Source organism: Pelobates fuscus, chromosome 4 (assembly GCF_036172605.1).
Source record: "Pelobates fuscus isolate aPelFus1 chromosome 4, aPelFus1.pri, whole genome shotgun sequence".
NCBI lineage: Eukaryota > Metazoa > Chordata > Amphibia > Anura > Pelobatidae > Pelobates > Pelobates fuscus.
Genome location: NC_086320.1, coordinates 73,029,363 through 73,045,865, shown reverse-complemented (window position 1 = coordinate 73,045,865; position 16,503 = coordinate 73,029,363). Strand labels below are relative to the sequence as shown.

Sequence of the window (16,503 nt, the reverse complement as noted above, 5' to 3'; positions counted from 1 at the left end):
TATAATGAAGATTGTCTGAGGTTTTCTCAGTAGCTCAGGGAAGCCACCATCAGACTGACAGAGAAATACTGACAGGTCTGTTTCCTGCCTGCCTCCCCGAGCCTGGCACATTGTAGCATTCAGCCAATGACAGGAATGCAGAGTATCCCTAGCGTTCTATTTCAGAACTTATGGATAAACATGGTTTAAAATCCTGCCCGTCACTTCTCATGTGTGTATGTACGTTACTCTGGCCCTCTGACAATCATTATGTTCCACTATTCCATTCTACAAGGCTTCATCGCCAATGCAAACGTACATTTTCCATGCCATAATGTATTTGTAATGCACTAGATTTATATTGGGCCTAACTTGGAAAGTGATGTCATTTATATTTGGGTCTGCTTACACCTTCAACCATGCCAGTTTAGATTCCTGGATTGTGTCAATAAATTTGTATTGCTGTTACTTAAATAAAAAAATAAAAAAACATGAAAACTACACATTTCTGTTTAAATGTTTAAACTTTTTTAAAAGAAGCAAAATGAAAAAAATAATAATATTTACTGAATTACAGAGACCTAGTAACATAGGTTGGTTGGTTAAAAAATATAAGCAGTCAATGCTATCAAAGTCTAAAAATCCAGTATGGGTTAGTTTCCCCTATTTAAAGAAAGCCGTAACAATAATAACAGTTCATCCAACGCCAACAACTGGTAAAATCCAGTATAAGGCAATATGAGTTTCTTATTCTGACGTAGCAGAAACTAGCGCCTTCTCCTTCATTGTAACATGTACCGAGCGATTTCTAGATATCCTATTCTTTGACAATCAAGGCAGATTTAGACTGAATCCCTTACTCAAGCAGTAGCATATAGAAACACAGTAATGTAACGAATATTGCATGTTATAAAATAGTTCTCCTGGCCTCTCTAGATTCTGAAAATGTTGGCAGGGTTTCCTCTATTTGTTTCCTTGTGAACAAATTAAAAAATGATGCAGGAGCCATCCTGACATTTAAGATAAATAACACTGTACTGCCGTGCACAGATGGTTGACTGTTTCTAAAGTCAGACACTTGACAGTAATAATCCTTTGGCACCGATTCGAGAGCTGCAGAGTTCCGGAGCTGGTGATGAGATGAAGTAAGGTGCCACACTTTCCTCCGCTCAGACAATGAGGTTAAATGATTGTGCAAACAATTAAATGATCGCTACTTGTCAAACCAGATACTGCCAGGTGACGAAAACAAACGCAACCTAACCAAAGCACTGCCCGGATTCTATGGCAGCCATGTTTTTGTACTAAACAGGGCCCACATTTAAAGTGACCAGGTCATGATTTGAACTCAATATTTATGAAGAGGTAGGAAACACAAGGAAGCTTACTGCAGGCCCAACTTTTGCAAAGTTTTGTCATTTTTATTTACATTAGCCAATGTAGGCCCTTCTTTGACATGTGCATATCTACATATTTTGATATAAATTCCTTAAATGTTTAAGTAAAAATTGCATTTGATCAGTATTTGAGGGCTGGTGCTAATACATCCATTTCGTATTTGTTCATTTGTTATGTATATATTTTTATTGTGTTAATATATGGTGACTCTTTCCATAAAGATTTTCTTTTTATGACAAAATCTTAAAAGTGACAGTACTAGAATACAGGAAGTTTTAATTTAAATACAAAGTTACTATAAAGTGGGGCAAACTCTTAATTGTCACAATTCATGACAATAGGGAAAGCCTGTTTCAAAAACATTTAGTCAACGTTTAACTATCTTCCCACAATAAACATTTGTTGAAAAAAAAAGAAACAAATTTGAGCTTGACACATTTCTCAAGACATGATTTATATAACCTATAGAAATGTCCTAGAACTGCCAGGGTAGTTTGGCACCCGTTCAATTTTCAGAAGTGAATGGCATTTGATCGGAAATGCAGACAATTAGACTCTTATTGAATGAGAGGTTGACATTTGCATGGAAAACATCATTACATTAATGGTGCTTGGTCAGAAACAGGCTGAGAAAACACAGAGCTAAAATGTTCAAAACGTACAGGATCCCTAAATATAAACCCAGGTGACAAACTCAAACACCAGTTAGCCACTCACTGACATCTCGGTTAAAGTGTAGAAACACAGCAAACTTACACCAGTATTAGTACTGATAGTGAAAATGTAAGAGTCTCTAAAGGGGAAATAAAAAATAATAAACTAAAGGATCACTAAAGCTACTCACCCCATTTCATCTCAATGAAGTGGTCTGGGTGTAATTATCATGTAGTTTTAACCGTACAATGTAAAAGATGTAGAAATTGTAATGATTACACAGCAGGGTTAAAGGAACACTATAGGGTCAGGTACACAAACATGAATTCCTGACCCTATAGTGCTAAACACACCATTTAGGTGGCTTGCCCTCCCTTAGCCCCCTTAAAAGTTTATAAAAAACTCCCCTTATTTTCAGCGCCATGCTAGTCCGCCAGCGTTGGCCCCGCCCCCGCGCCCTTGGCGACATCATAAGAATTGCAGATTTTTAGTCAATCAAATGCTTTCCCAATCAGCAACTCCTCATAGAGATGCATTGAATCAATGCATCGCTATGAGAAAAACTCAGCGTCCCCATGCAGAGCGTGGAGACGCTGAACGGCACTGCTGCCTACTGTGCAGCACTGCCCCAGGAAGAAATGTTTGGTAATAGGACTGAAATGGTGAATGTATGCTGTTGCACAGCTGTAAAAAACAAATGACGTTATCTTGTTTATTTTGAAGTTCTATGAGTGTGTTCTTCACTTTGGTTGCGATCATCAATCTTGATGATCTCAGCCAATCCAAGGCTTTCCTATAGGAAAGCATTGGGAGGCTATTGTACTTGTGTGGCAAAAAGTTGCGTGGCCAAACAGCATCTCCATGGGGAGCATTGAGCGCCTCCATGCAGACCCAATCTAATACATTGTCCCCTCCCCCAAATCCAATACACTGCCCCCCTCCCTCCACTCTTATACACTGCCCCTCCCCCCATTCTAATACACTGCCCCCAAATCCAATACACTGCCCCCTCCCTCAGCTCTTATACACTGCCCCCAAATCCAATACACTGCCCCCCTCCCTCCACTCTTATACACTGCCCCACCCCCCATTCTAATACACTGCCCCGAAATCCAATACACTGCCCCCCTCCCTCCACTCTTATACACTGCCCCTCCCCCCATTCTAATACACTGCCCCCAAATCCAATACACTGCCCCCCTCCCTCCACTCTTATACACTGCCCCTCCCCCCATTCTAATACACTGCCCCCAAATCCAATACACTGCCTCCCTCCCTCCACTCTTATACACTGCCCCTCCCCCCATTCTAATACACTGCCTCCCTCAGCTCTTATACACTGCCCCCAAATCCAATACACTGCCCCCTCCCTCAACTCTTATACACTGCCCCTCCCCCCATTCTAATACACTGCCCCCAAATCCAATACACTGCCCCCCTCCCTCCACTCTTATACACTGCCCCTCCCCCCATTCTAATACACTGCCCCCAAATCCAATACACTGCCCCTCCCCCCCATTCTAATACACTGCCCCCAAATCCAATACACTGCCCCCCTCCCTCCACTCTTATACACTGCCCCTCCCCCCCATTCTAATACACTGCCCCCAAATCCAATACACTGCCCCTCCCCCCCATTCTAATACACTGCCCCCAAATCCAATACACTGCCCCCTCCCCCATGTTAATGGAGGGAAACAAGGACATGTGCGTTTGCATTCTTAACGTTGTAGTGTTACTTTAAGCATTGTATGAAAGTATATCACATATCCATTTTCACATTACAAAGTGCAATTTACTTACTCGCTGTCTTGCTCTGGTCTCTTGCACACACAATGAAACTTGGCTCCAAAGTCGATGTATAAATGGTCATCAACAATATGCATGATTTTACCAAACGCTATCTTGTCTTTGGCAGGTCCCATCTGAATAAGTGGAGATCGGCGAAGCAAAGAAGCGAAGGACTCAGTACTCTTGAAGAGCTCCTATGAGACATTAAGGGAAAAATGGATTAGAGATGTGCTGGCATCAGTAATTGATGCTGGTCACTGCATCAGGAAACGCAAGACATGAATTAAAAAGCAATCAGTTCTGGCCAAGTCAGTTACAAATCGCATGGGAAATAATAAATAAAATCTATCAACTATTCACAAATGATAAGACACCACCAACATATTCTAGTATCTAAATGGTTTAGAGCAGGGGTGTCCAAAAGGTAGATTTCCAGATGTTGTAAAACTACAACTCCCACGGTGCTTTGCATGCCTTTAGAATGCCTGTGGAATGACAAAGCATCATGGAAGCTGTAGTTTTAAAACCCCAGGGTTTAGAGACATCAGGTATATTGGTACGTAGGTCCTCAAATTTAGCTCGAGGTTCACCAGGAAGAGTATTCAAATGCAAAACGGTTATCCAGAAATCCATGAAGGCAGTTTTGGGGGCAGGCTTTCTTTATTTTATTTTTGGGGTGGATTGTAAAGACTTGAACTCTTAAACACTCTCCACTGAATAAAACTTATGATAATTTTTAACAATGCCTTTTTTTTTTTTTTTTTTTTTTAAATTAAGCCTTTATAAAAAGTAAAAAGGTTTTAAAGAAGTCCACTTTTCATGAACCATTTAAGGACACTTGTCAAGTATGAGCATCTCTTACAGCGACATCTTTAGAAAGATACAGTAAAACCAGGACATGTGAACTCGTGGGACTTCATTACCATGGAGACTGAAGTAAAGGCCACTTACAGCTTGCTATCAGACAGCCTGTCACCATATTCTAACTGCAATCTGCTTCCAAGTGCTCATTAGTGACATGAATACTGATCCCTTCTTTATAAGGAGAATTTCACACAAGGCAGAAACCAGACAGATTAACGCATGCAGTCCCAAAGCCATTCAAGTACTAATGGCCTTTTTCCAGCTGCGTGCTGTAGTGGGACCTGGAATGCCCTGGCGTTGCCCACTATAAGTGGTAAAACCATTTCAGACCTGTGACTTCTTACATGGGTCCACTGGGAGCTGCTTCCTGACTTTACCATTTATGTCAGAGAACCTGGAGCTCGCTATATGAGCTAGGTCCTACAATGAAGCGCTTAGCTCAGGAGAGGTAATATAAGCTCCTGCTCAGATGCTTACAGTTTCTCATCGCCAGTAATGAAGGTGGGAAGCGCTGGCCAGCGGATCCCAGGTAAAAAGATGAGCTATTCTATAACATTTTGGCTTACGGGCGGCACCACAATAACTACTACTGTGCTCTGTAGTGGTTATGGTGCCTGAAGTGTTCTTTAAAAAAATTAACAAGATACAAAAAGGATAACCACAATTTAAATTCTTGTATTTAATGAAAATAGCAATATATGGCTACTTGTTCTGTGGGTTCCTGTGAGTTGTAGTTCAAATAGGCATCAAGGGGAAAGAAGGTAAGAGTGGGTGATGAAAGAAGACTAGAGGAATGAGAAATGGGGAGAGGATATCAAAAGAATACAAATTGATTTCTAAAGAGCCTCTTGGCAAAAAAAAAAAACTGGTTGAAAGACAGAGAAGAGAAAAAAACAAGATCAAGCCATTAAACAGGAGGAGGGTAGAAATATGTTGGCATGAACGAGATACAAGATACTTTAGAGACTACTGTCTTTATCTTCAATGGGCAACTTTAAAGACGCCACCCCCCCCCCCCCCCCCCCCCCAACAACAACTTCAGGAGTTCAAGAAAGAAAGAAATCTTTAGCAGTTTCAGTAGGCGCACCGTATGAGGCATTAGCGAACACAAAATATTAATCTTATATCACAGAAATAAAGGAAAAATTATGAAATTGTAATTTATAAAATATCCTTTAATCTCTCACTCAGCAAACACTATATTTTGTTTATTTTTATATGGTGCCAGCAGATTGCAGAGCACTATATAAAACAAATATAACAAAGTATTACAATACAATACGCATAGCTTTGCAGTGGTACAGGACAGAACACCATGCTCATGACAGCTTTCAATTTTATAGTGCTGTCATCACATATTGCCCCTGTCATTCTATTTTGGAATATTGAATAGATTTTTTTTTTTTTTTATGATGGCATAGAATCTTTCGCTCTCATTTCCTTGTACGTTTCAATACGCAAAAAATGCTGGCAGTTTTAAAATAAATATAGAATAAAACCAGCATGGATTAAATCACTTCATTTACAGAACTGCTATCCTTGATGAAGTAGCTCCCCCTTGTGGTTAGTTTAGTTTTCATTCTTTTTCTTACTCCCAGGGCAGTTGGCTACTGACAGGAGTAGAGTACCTAGACAGGTGACTTAAGTGAGAATTACCGGGAATGCAATGAGGATCTAAGGCCAGAACAGCCAAATTGATAAAATCCTGCAACATAGCTAGGCAACTTTGTCCTAAAACTTGAGATTCCCTTTAAATTTCTCAATTTAGTAAATAAACCTGACAGTAAACAAGTGCTGGAGTGAAAGGCAACCATCAATCACTAAGGGTAATTAGATCTTATAATCTACGATTCTTAATTTAAAGAGACACTCCAAGCACCGTAACAACCTATGCTACTTGTAAAAGTATGGTACATGAAGATCCAATGTATTCCTTTTCTTGGAATATGTATATCTGGGTCAATCCAAAAAAAAGTGGCTCTAATCTGCTTGGGCAACAACCTTAATCTCATTTTCTGATGAATGGAGCCATAGAGGTCTTCTCCATTATAGATTGTCTTCTCGTCTTGCAATGTGAAGATTAGCATACAGAGCACAGGACTGTCAGATCTTTCGGTCCATCCTTGTGCAATGGATTAGGGCTAATGTGCAAGCATCTTCAGGACAGAGAGGTGTTCATTTGTAGGTATTATGAAGATTATGCACTTTTGCAAGGCAGTGGTTAAAAAAGACAAAGAAAGACATTCAAGCCCAATCTCTTGAGCCATAAAATGATCGTATACCTGGGTGTCGCTCACTCCCACCCAAGGAGCCCACTGCAGAAGGTGCCCAAGCACCAAATAACATATAGTTACAAATTCCTAACCAACCAAAACATACAATTAGAGGTGGCCAATAATCCAAGCACTTAGTGTTCCCTAACTAGTATCTAGATATCACATCCAAGCCTAAATATGTGGCCACTATATGCATAAAAATAATATGGCACACTATACGATTGGGTCGTTTGGCTAAAAGAAAAATAAATAAATAAAACAATAACTCCAATGAGCTGAAACACACATGGAAATGTACAAATTGTATATATATTCTCATATTATGTTTTAGTTTTTTTTTTTTTTTTTTTTTAATATATTCTTTTCATGTCAATTTGCATAGGTGTTTAGGCTCATTGGGGTGATTGTTGTATATATTTTTTGCTCTCGCACAAATGCCCCAATTGTTTAATGTACAGTATTATATTTTATGGGTTCATGGGTGTATCAAGACTGTTTGCAGCTGTGTAGTGGGGTTATTTTTTTTTTTTTTTTTTTTTTTTTTTTTTTAACTTTATGGGGTAAATGCTGAATTCTTGAGATATTTTTAAAACTGCATAGAAAAACCACAAAAACTGTCCAGTACAGGTTTTCCCAAAGTGTGGGTCGCAAGCCACTGGCGGGTCACCAGGTGACACCGCCCGCCCACACCGTTTTAGAAGCCTGGTGCCGCGAAACTACCACCGGGGTCGGCATAGTCAGGGTGCCCATCGGGTGGCCTATGTACTTCAGCTTATAGCCACCCAATAGGTATTATTGCTGGTCAGGCGCCGCGGCCCTTGTAATATCGACCGCACTGGGAGGAAGTGACAGCCTCTCACTTCTTCCCAGCGACTTACTGTGAGAGCCAGTTTTATGCATCTAAAGCTCACTGCTATGATGTGCCAAGTTTATTCATTTTTAAAATATGCATTACAAGTGAATGGGTCACAAAAAATTACTGTTTTTGAAAGTGGGTCTCAGCCCACAAAAGTTTGGGAAGTCCTGGTCCAGCATATTGATAAACATTTGTAAAACATTGGAACATTACCATTTATAGTCAGGGCCGTCTTTAACGCGGGGCAAACGGGGCAGCTTCCCCGGGCCCAGGTACTCCTGGGGGGCCCAAGGCAGCTGCCCCATGGGCCCCGCTGCCCTTAACTGTTCCCCCCCCCCTTGCTTGGGCCCACGGCACACTAAGGAGGGCCACCCGGTGGGCATTTGTAAGCAGGGGCCTCTTGCTTTCCTGTAACCGGCTGGGCTGCACGTGGCTCTCTGTTCTCTATGGGAGGAAGTGACTTGCGGCTGTCACTTCCTCCCACAGAGAGCCGAGTGGGAGACAGCAAGGAGGAGCGGGGCTGAGACAGGCAAGGTAGGAAACATGTACAAAAGTGTACATTTTGTGCGTGTGTGCATGTCTGTCAGTGTATGTGTGTGTGTCAGCATGTCTGTCTGTCAGTGTCTGTGTGTCACTATATCTGTCAATGTATGTGTGTATGTCTGTGCATGTCAGCATGTCTGTCTGCCAGTGTCTGTGTGTGTGTCATTATGTCTGTTGGTGTATGTGTCTGTGTGTGTGTGTGTGTCTGTGTGTGTCAGTATGCCTGTCAGTGTATGTGTGTGTGTGTGTGTGTCTGTCTGTGTGTCTCAGTATATCTGTCAGTGTATCTGTGTGTGTCAGCATGTCTGTCTGTCAGTGTCTGTGTGTGTGTCCGTATGCCGGTCAGTGTGTGTGTGTCAATATGTCGGTCAGTGTGTGTCTGTATGTCTGTATGTTTCTGTGTGTTAATATGTCTGAATGTGTGGCAATATGTCAGTTAGTATATATTTGTGTGTCAGTGTATGTCTGTGTGTCAGTATGTATCTGTGAATGTCTCAGTATGTCTGTCAGAGAATATGTGTTAGAATGTCAGACTGTGTGTGTGTATGTGTCAGTATCTCTGTCAGTGTATATGTCTGTCTAAGTACAGGTGATACTCGAAAAATTAAAATATCGTGCAAAAGTTCATTTATTTCAGTAATGCAACATAGAGGCAGACAGTGACAGTGACAGTCTGAGATCTGTTCTGTGTGTGTCTGCAGTCAGTATTGTAGGCAGGCAGTGACAGTCCGAGATCTGTTGTGTGTGTGTCTGCAGTCAGTATTGTAGGTAGACAGTGACAATCTGAGATCTGTTCTGTGTGTGTCTGCTGTCAATGTTGTAGGCAGACAGTGACAGTCTGAGATCTGTTCTGTGTGTGTCTGCACAACCAGTACTGTAGGCAGACAGTGACAGACTGAGATCTGTTCTGTGTGTGTCTGCAGTCAGTACTGTAGGCAGACAGTGACAGTCTGAGATCTGTTCTGTGTGTGTCTGCTGTCAGTATTGTAGGCAGACAGTGACAGTCTGAGATCTGTTCTGTGTCTGCAGTCAGTACTGTAGGCAGACAGTGACAGTCTGAGACCTGTTCTGTGTGTGTCTGCTGTAGGTATTGTAGGCAGACAGTGACAGTCTGAGATCTGGTCTGTGTCTGCAGTCAGTACTGTAGGCAGACAGTGACAGTGTGAGATCTGTTCTGTGTGTGTCTGCTGTCAGTATTGTAGGCAGACAGTGACAGTGTGAGATCTGTTCTGTGTGTGTCTGCTGTCAGTATTGTAGGCAGGCAGTGACAGTCTGAGATCTGTTCTGTGTGTGTCTGCAGTCAGTACTGTAGGCAGACAGTGACAGTCTGAGATCTGTTCTGTGTGTGTCTGCAGTCAGTATTGTAGGCAGACAGTGACAGTCTGAGATCTGTTCTGTGTCTGCAGTCAATATTGTAGGCAGACAGTGACAGTCTGAGATCTGTTGTGTGTGTGTCTGCAGTCAGTATTGTAGGTAGACAGTGACAATCTGAGATCTGTTCTGTGTGTGTCTGCTGTCAATGTTGTAGGCAGACAGTGACAGTGTGAGATCTGTTCTGTGTGTGTCTGCTGTCAGTATTGGAGGCAGACAGTGACAGTGTGAGATCTGTTCTGTGTATGTCTGCAGTCAGTATTGTAGGCAGACAGTGACAGTCTGAGATCTGTTCTATGTATGTCTGCAGTCAGTATTGTAGGCAGACAGTGACAGTCTGAGATCTGTTCTGTGTGTGTCTGCAGTCAGTATTGTAGGCAGACAGTGACAGTCTGAGATCTGCTCTGTGTGTGTCTGCAGTCAGTATTGTAGGCAGACAGTGACACTGTGAGATCTGTTCTGTGTGTGTCTGCAGTCAGTATTGTAGGCAGACAGTGACAGTGTGAGATCTGTTCTATGTGTGTCTGCAGTCAGTATTGTAGGCAGACAGTGACAGTCTGAGATCTGTTCTGTGTGTGTCTGCAGTCAATATTGTAGGCAGACAGTGACAGTCTGAGATCTGTTCTGTGTGTGTCTGCTGTCAGTATTGTAGGCAGACAGTGACAGTCTGAGATCTGTTCTGTGTGTGTCTGCTGTCAGTATTGTAGGCAGACAGTGACAGTCTGAGATCTGTTCTGTGTGTGTCTGCTGTCAGTATTGTAGGCAGACAGTGACAGCCTGAGATCTGTTCTGTGTGTGTCTGCTGTCAGTATTGTAGGCAGACAGTGACAGCGTGAGATCTATTCTGTGTGTGTCTGCTGTCAGTATTGTAGGCAGACAGTGACAGTGTGAGATCTGTTCTGTGTGTGTCTGCAGTCAGTATTGTAGGCAGGCAGTGACAGTTTGAGATCTGTTCTGTGTGTGTCTGCTGTCAGTATTGTAGGCAGACAGTGACAGTCTGAGATCTGTTCTGTGTCTGCTGTCAGTATTGCAGGCAGACAGTGACAGTCTGAGATCTGTTCTGTGTGTGTCTGCTGTCAGTATTGCAGGCAGACAGTGACAGTCTGAGATCTGTTCTGTGTGTGTCTGCTGTCAGTATTGTAGGCAGACAGTGACAGTCTGAGATCTGTTCTGTGTCTGCATTCAGTATTGTAGGCAGACAGTGACAGTCTGAGATATGTTCTGTGTGTGTCTGCACAACCAGTACTGTAGGCAGACAGTGACAGACTGAGATCTGTTCTGTGTGTGTCTGCTGTAGGTATTGTAGGCAGACAGTGACAGTCTGAGATCTGGTCTGTGTCTGCAGTCAGTACTGTAGGCAGACAGTGACAGTGTGAGATCTGTTCTGTGTGTGTCTGCTGTCAGTATTGTAGGCAGACAGTGACAGTGTGAGATCTGTTCTGTGTGTGTCTGCTGTCAGTATTGTAGGCAGGCAGTGACAGTCTGAGATCTGTTCTGTGTGTGTCTGCAGTCAGTACTGTAGGCAGACAGTGACAGTCTGAGATCTGTTCTGTGTGTGTCTGCAGTCAGTATTGTAGGCAGACAGTGACAGTCTGAGATCTGTTCTGTGTCTGCAGTCAATATTGTAGGCAGACAGTGACAGTCTGAGATCTGTTGTGTGTGTGTCTGCAGTCAGTATTGTAGGTAGACAGTGACAATCTGAGATCTGTTCTGTGTGTGTCTGCTGTCAATGTTGTAGGCAGACAGTGACAGTGTGAGATCTGTTCTGTGTGTGTCTGCTGTCAGTATTGGAGGCAGACAGTGACAGTGTGAGATCTGTTCTGTGTATGTCTGCAGTCAGTATTGTAGGCAGACAGTGACAGTCTGAGATCTGTTCTATGTATGTCTGCAGTCAGTATTGTAGGCAGACAGTGACAGTCTGAGATCTGTTCTGTGTGTGTCTGCAGTCAGTATTGTAGGCAGACAGTGACAGTCTGAGATCTGCTCTGTGTGTGTCTGCAGTCAGTATTGTAGGCAGACAGTGACACTGTGAGATCTGTTCTGTGTGTGTCTGCAGTCAGTATTGTAGGCAGACAGTGACAGTGTGAGATCTGTTCTATGTGTGTCTGCAGTCAGTATTGTAGGCAGACAGTGACAGTCTGAGATCTGTTCTGTGTGTGTCTGCAGTCAATATTGTAGGCAGACAGTGACAGTCTGAGATCTGTTCTGTGTGTGTCTGCTGTCAGTATTGTAGGCAGACAGTGACAGTCTGAGATCTGTTCTGTGTGTGTCTGCTGTCAGTATTGTAGGCAGACAGTGACAGTCTGAGATCTGTTCTGTGTGTGTCTGCTGTCAGTATTGTAGGCAGACAGTGACAGCCTGAGATCTGTTCTGTGTGTGTCTGCTGTCAGTATTGTAGGCAGACAGTGACAGCGTGAGATCTATTCTGTGTGTGTCTGCTGTCAGTATTGTAGGCAGACAGTGACAGTGTGAGATCTGTTCTGTGTGTGTCTGCAGTCAGTATTGTAGGCAGGCAGTGACAGTTTGAGATCTGTTCTGTGTGTGTCTGCTGTCAGTATTGTAGGCAGACAGTGACAGTCTGAGATCTGTTCTGTGTCTGCTGTCAGTATTGCAGGCAGACAGTGACAGTCTGAGATCTGTTCTGTGTGTGTCTGCTGTCAGTATTGCAGGCAGACAGTGACAGTCTGAGATCTGTTCTGTGTGTGTCTGCTGTCAGTATTGTAGGCAGACAGTGACAGTCTGAGATCTGTTCTGTGTCTGCATTCAGTATTGTAGGCAGACAGTGACAGTCTGAGATATGTTCTGTGTGTGTCTGCACAACCAGTACTGTAGGCAGACAGTGACAGACTGAGATCTGTTCTGTGTGTGTCTGCAGTCAGTACTGTAGGCAGACAGTGACAGTCTGAGATCTGTTCTGTGTGTGTCTGCAGTCAGTATTGTAGGCAGACAGTGACAGTTTGAGATCTGTTCTGTGTCTGCAGTCAGTATTGGAGGCAGACAGTGACAGTCTGAGATCTGTTCTGTGTGTGTCTGCTGTCAGTATTGGAGGCAGACAGTGACAGTCTGAGATCTGTTCTGGGTGTGTCTGCTGTCAGTATTGCAGGCAGACAGTGACAGTCTGAGATCTGTTCTGTGTGTGTCTGCTGTCAGTATTGCAGGCAGACAGTGACAGTCTGAGATCTGTTCTGTGTGTGTCTGCTGTCAGTATTGCAGGCAGACAGTGACAGTCTGAGATCTGTTCTGTGTGTGTCTGCTGTCAGTATTGCAGGCAGACAGTGACAGTCTAAGATCTGTTCTGTGTGTGTCTGCTGTCAGTATTGCAGGCAGACAGTGACAGTCTGAGATCTGTTCTGTGTGTGTCTGCTGTCAGTATTGCAGGCAGACAGTGACAGTCTGAGATCTGTTCTGTGTGTGTCTGCTGTCAGTATTGCAGGCAGACAGTGACAGTCTGAGATCTGTTCTGTGTGTGTCTGCTGTCAGTATTGCAGGCAGACAGTGACAGTCTGAGATCTGTTCTGTGTGTGTCTGCTGTCAGTATTGCAGGCAGACAGTGACAGTCTGAGATCTGTTCTGTGTGTGTCTGCTGTCAGTATGGTAGGCAGATAGTGACAGCCTGAGATCTGTTCTGGGTGTGTCTGCTGTCAGTATTGGAGGCAGACAGTGACAGTCTGAGATCTGTTCTGTGTGTGTCTGCTGTCAGTATTGCAGGCAGACAGTGACAGTCTGAGATCTGTTCTGTGTGTGTCTGCTGTCAGTATTGTAGGCAGGCAGTGACAGTCTGAGATATGTTCTGTGTGTGTCTGCTGTCAATGTTGTAGGCAGACAGTGACAGTCTGAGATATGTTCTGTGTGTGTCTGCACAACCAGTACTGTAGGCAGACAGTGACAGTCTGAGACCTGTTCTGTGTGTGTCTGCTGTCAGTATTGTAGGCAGACAGTGACAGCCTGAGATCTGTTCTGTGTCTGCAGTCAGTACTGTAGGCAGACAGTGACAGTTCACTCACCTGTCCTGGGGCTCGAGGGGGCTGTTTATCGGCCTCCGTGTTACTGCCAGCTCCGGACAGAAGGTGCTCTGCGGTAAATGTTGTGCTATAGGACCGGGAGACCCCCAAAAGCGATGACCGTAACCTGCATAGCCACCAACCAGCATGTCTGCAACAGGGGGCCGCCATGATGGATACAGACAGAATCCTGCGACCTTACAGCGACCAGAGAGAACTGGCAGTCAGAACCGTGACCACAGCGCCCTCTGCTGCCGCGACTGAATAACAACAGTGTGCCCTTCGAACCACATGAATACAGTATGTCAAACCTACTGAGAGGTAGATCCCCAGATGTTTTAAAACTACTGCTACCTATAATGCTTTGTCGTTTTTAAGCATTCTAAAGGCGTGCACAGCATCATGGGAGTTGTAGTTCTAAACAAATCTGGGGATCTAACTTTAACCCCTTAAGACCGCAGCCAAATGTACAAGTTGTGAACCAAAAAAAATTTAAACAAACCACAGATTTTGACTATATGTCTGTTCAACAATAATTCACCTCTTTCATATTAAATGCACCCACACTTATTATATATCATTTTGTTCAGGGGAAACAGGGCTTTCATTTAACATCAAATATTTAGGTATGGAACATAACGTAATATGAATAAAATATAAAAAAAATGAGAGAAAATATGATTTTTTAAAATTTTCTTAGTTCTATGTGACATTCTAACTGTGAATGTCATAATACTGTTTGCTTTTACTGCAATAAAATACACATATTTGTATTCAGCGATGTCTCACGTGTAAAACAGTACCCCCTATGTACAGGTTTTATGGTGTTTTGGGAAGTTACAGGGTCAAATATAGCATGTTACACTTTTCAGTTTTTTCACATTGAAATTTGCCAGTTTGGTTACGTTGCCTTTGAGACTGTATGGTAGCCCAGGAATGAAAATTACCCCCATGATGGCATACCATTTGCAAAAGTAGACAACCCAAGGTATTGCAAATGGGGTATGTCCAGTCTTTTTTAGTAGCCACTTGGTCACAAACACTAGCCAAAGTTAACGTTAATATTTGTTTGTGTGTGAAAAATGCAAAAAACTAATTTGAAAGCCAATTTTGGCCAGTGTTTGTGACTAAGTGGCTACTAAAAAAGACTGAACATACCCCATTTGCAATACCTTGGGTTGTCTACTTTTGCAAATGGTATGCCATTATGGAGGTAATTCTTATTTCTGGGCTACTATACGGTCTCAAAGCCAACGTAACCAATCTGGCGAATTTCATTGTGAAAAAACTGAAACGCAAGCCTTATATTTGACTCTGTAACTTTTGAAAACACCATAAAACCTGTACATGAGGGGTACTGTTATACTCAGGAGACTTTGCTGAACACAAATATTTGTGTTTCAAAACAGTAAAAAGTATGACAGCAAAAATATCGGCAGTGTAAGTGCCGTTTGTGTGCGAAAAATGCAATAAATTTCACTTTCCCTGACGATATCATTGTTGTAATAAATTTTACGGTTTTGAAACACAAATATTTGTATTCAGCGATGTCTCCCGAGTAAAACAGTACCCCCCATGTACAGGTTTTATAGTGTCTTGGAAAGATATAGGGTTAAATATAGTGCTAGCAAATTAAATTCCCTATACTTTCGGCCTGGGTTGTTAGGCAGGTCCTGCAAATTGTAATTAATAAAAGGACCTAATTATGTAAAATTATTACATAAATATATATGTAAAATTATTATATATACACGTGTGTGTTTGTATATATATATATATGCAAGCGAAGAAAAATATGCACTCCCAGGATTTATCCAAAGTGAAATGTTATTTCTTCATTCCAATAGTCAACGTTTCAGTTCCTCTGGGGAACTTTCATCAGGACAGGTATTCAGGTATTCTGTCCTGATGAAAGTTCCCCAGAGGAACTGAAACGTTGACTATTGGAATAAAGAAATAACATTTCACTTTGGATAAATCCTGGGAGTGCTGATTTTTCTTCGCTTGTATCTATTCAGTGCGATCAAGCACCGGGTCCGTATTGATGTAAGTTGGAGTGCAAGGCTTTTTTTTTTTTTATATATATATATGTATATATATATGTATATAATTTTTTTACTATTATTTTTATTTATATATAGGTATACATATAGTGATGTATACGTATATACTTGGGTATATACATATATATATTATTTCGTTCTACGTGTATTTTGATATCTATATCTATATATATACAGTTAGAACGAAATTACACACATATATATATTTTTAATTATTTATTTTTTATTTTAATTTTTTTTACGTATTTACATATTTTTTTATTATAATATATATATATATATATAATTATAATTATGTATATATTTAATCAATATCCTTCTACGTGTATTTTGATATTAATATATATATATATATATATAATTATATATATAAATATTAAAATACACTTAGTGTATGTGTAAATGTGTGCATATATATATATATATATATATATATATATAGATCATATATATAATATATATATATAAATGATGCAAGTATATTTTATTTTTAACTTTAATTTTTTTTTAACAGGGGTTAATAGGGGAGGAGAGGGGCAGAGACAGTGTCAGCCAGTGATTTTACATCACTGGCTGACACACAGGATCAGTGATCACAGTGACTGGCTGTCACTGTGATCACCTCCTGCAGATCGCGGTAATTGGCCACAGGGGGAGTGCCTGGGTGGCCAGGCATGCCCCCCACCGTGATCTGCAGGGGGATCCTG

At 41.9% G+C, this 16,503-nt stretch overlaps 1 protein-coding gene across 1 annotated transcript in view; it reads right to left on the bottom strand.

The window, feature by feature from the left end:
- Positions 1 to 16,503, bottom strand: part of TPD52 (tumor protein D52) — a 199,241-nt gene that overhangs the window by 92,138 nt on the left and 90,600 nt on the right. Inside the window, exon 6 of the mRNA XM_063451306.1 lies at positions 3,835 to 4,016. Coding sequence (XP_063307376.1) covers positions 3,835 to 4,016 — 182 coding nt within the window. The remainder of the gene's footprint in view (positions 1 to 3,834; positions 4,017 to 16,503) is intronic.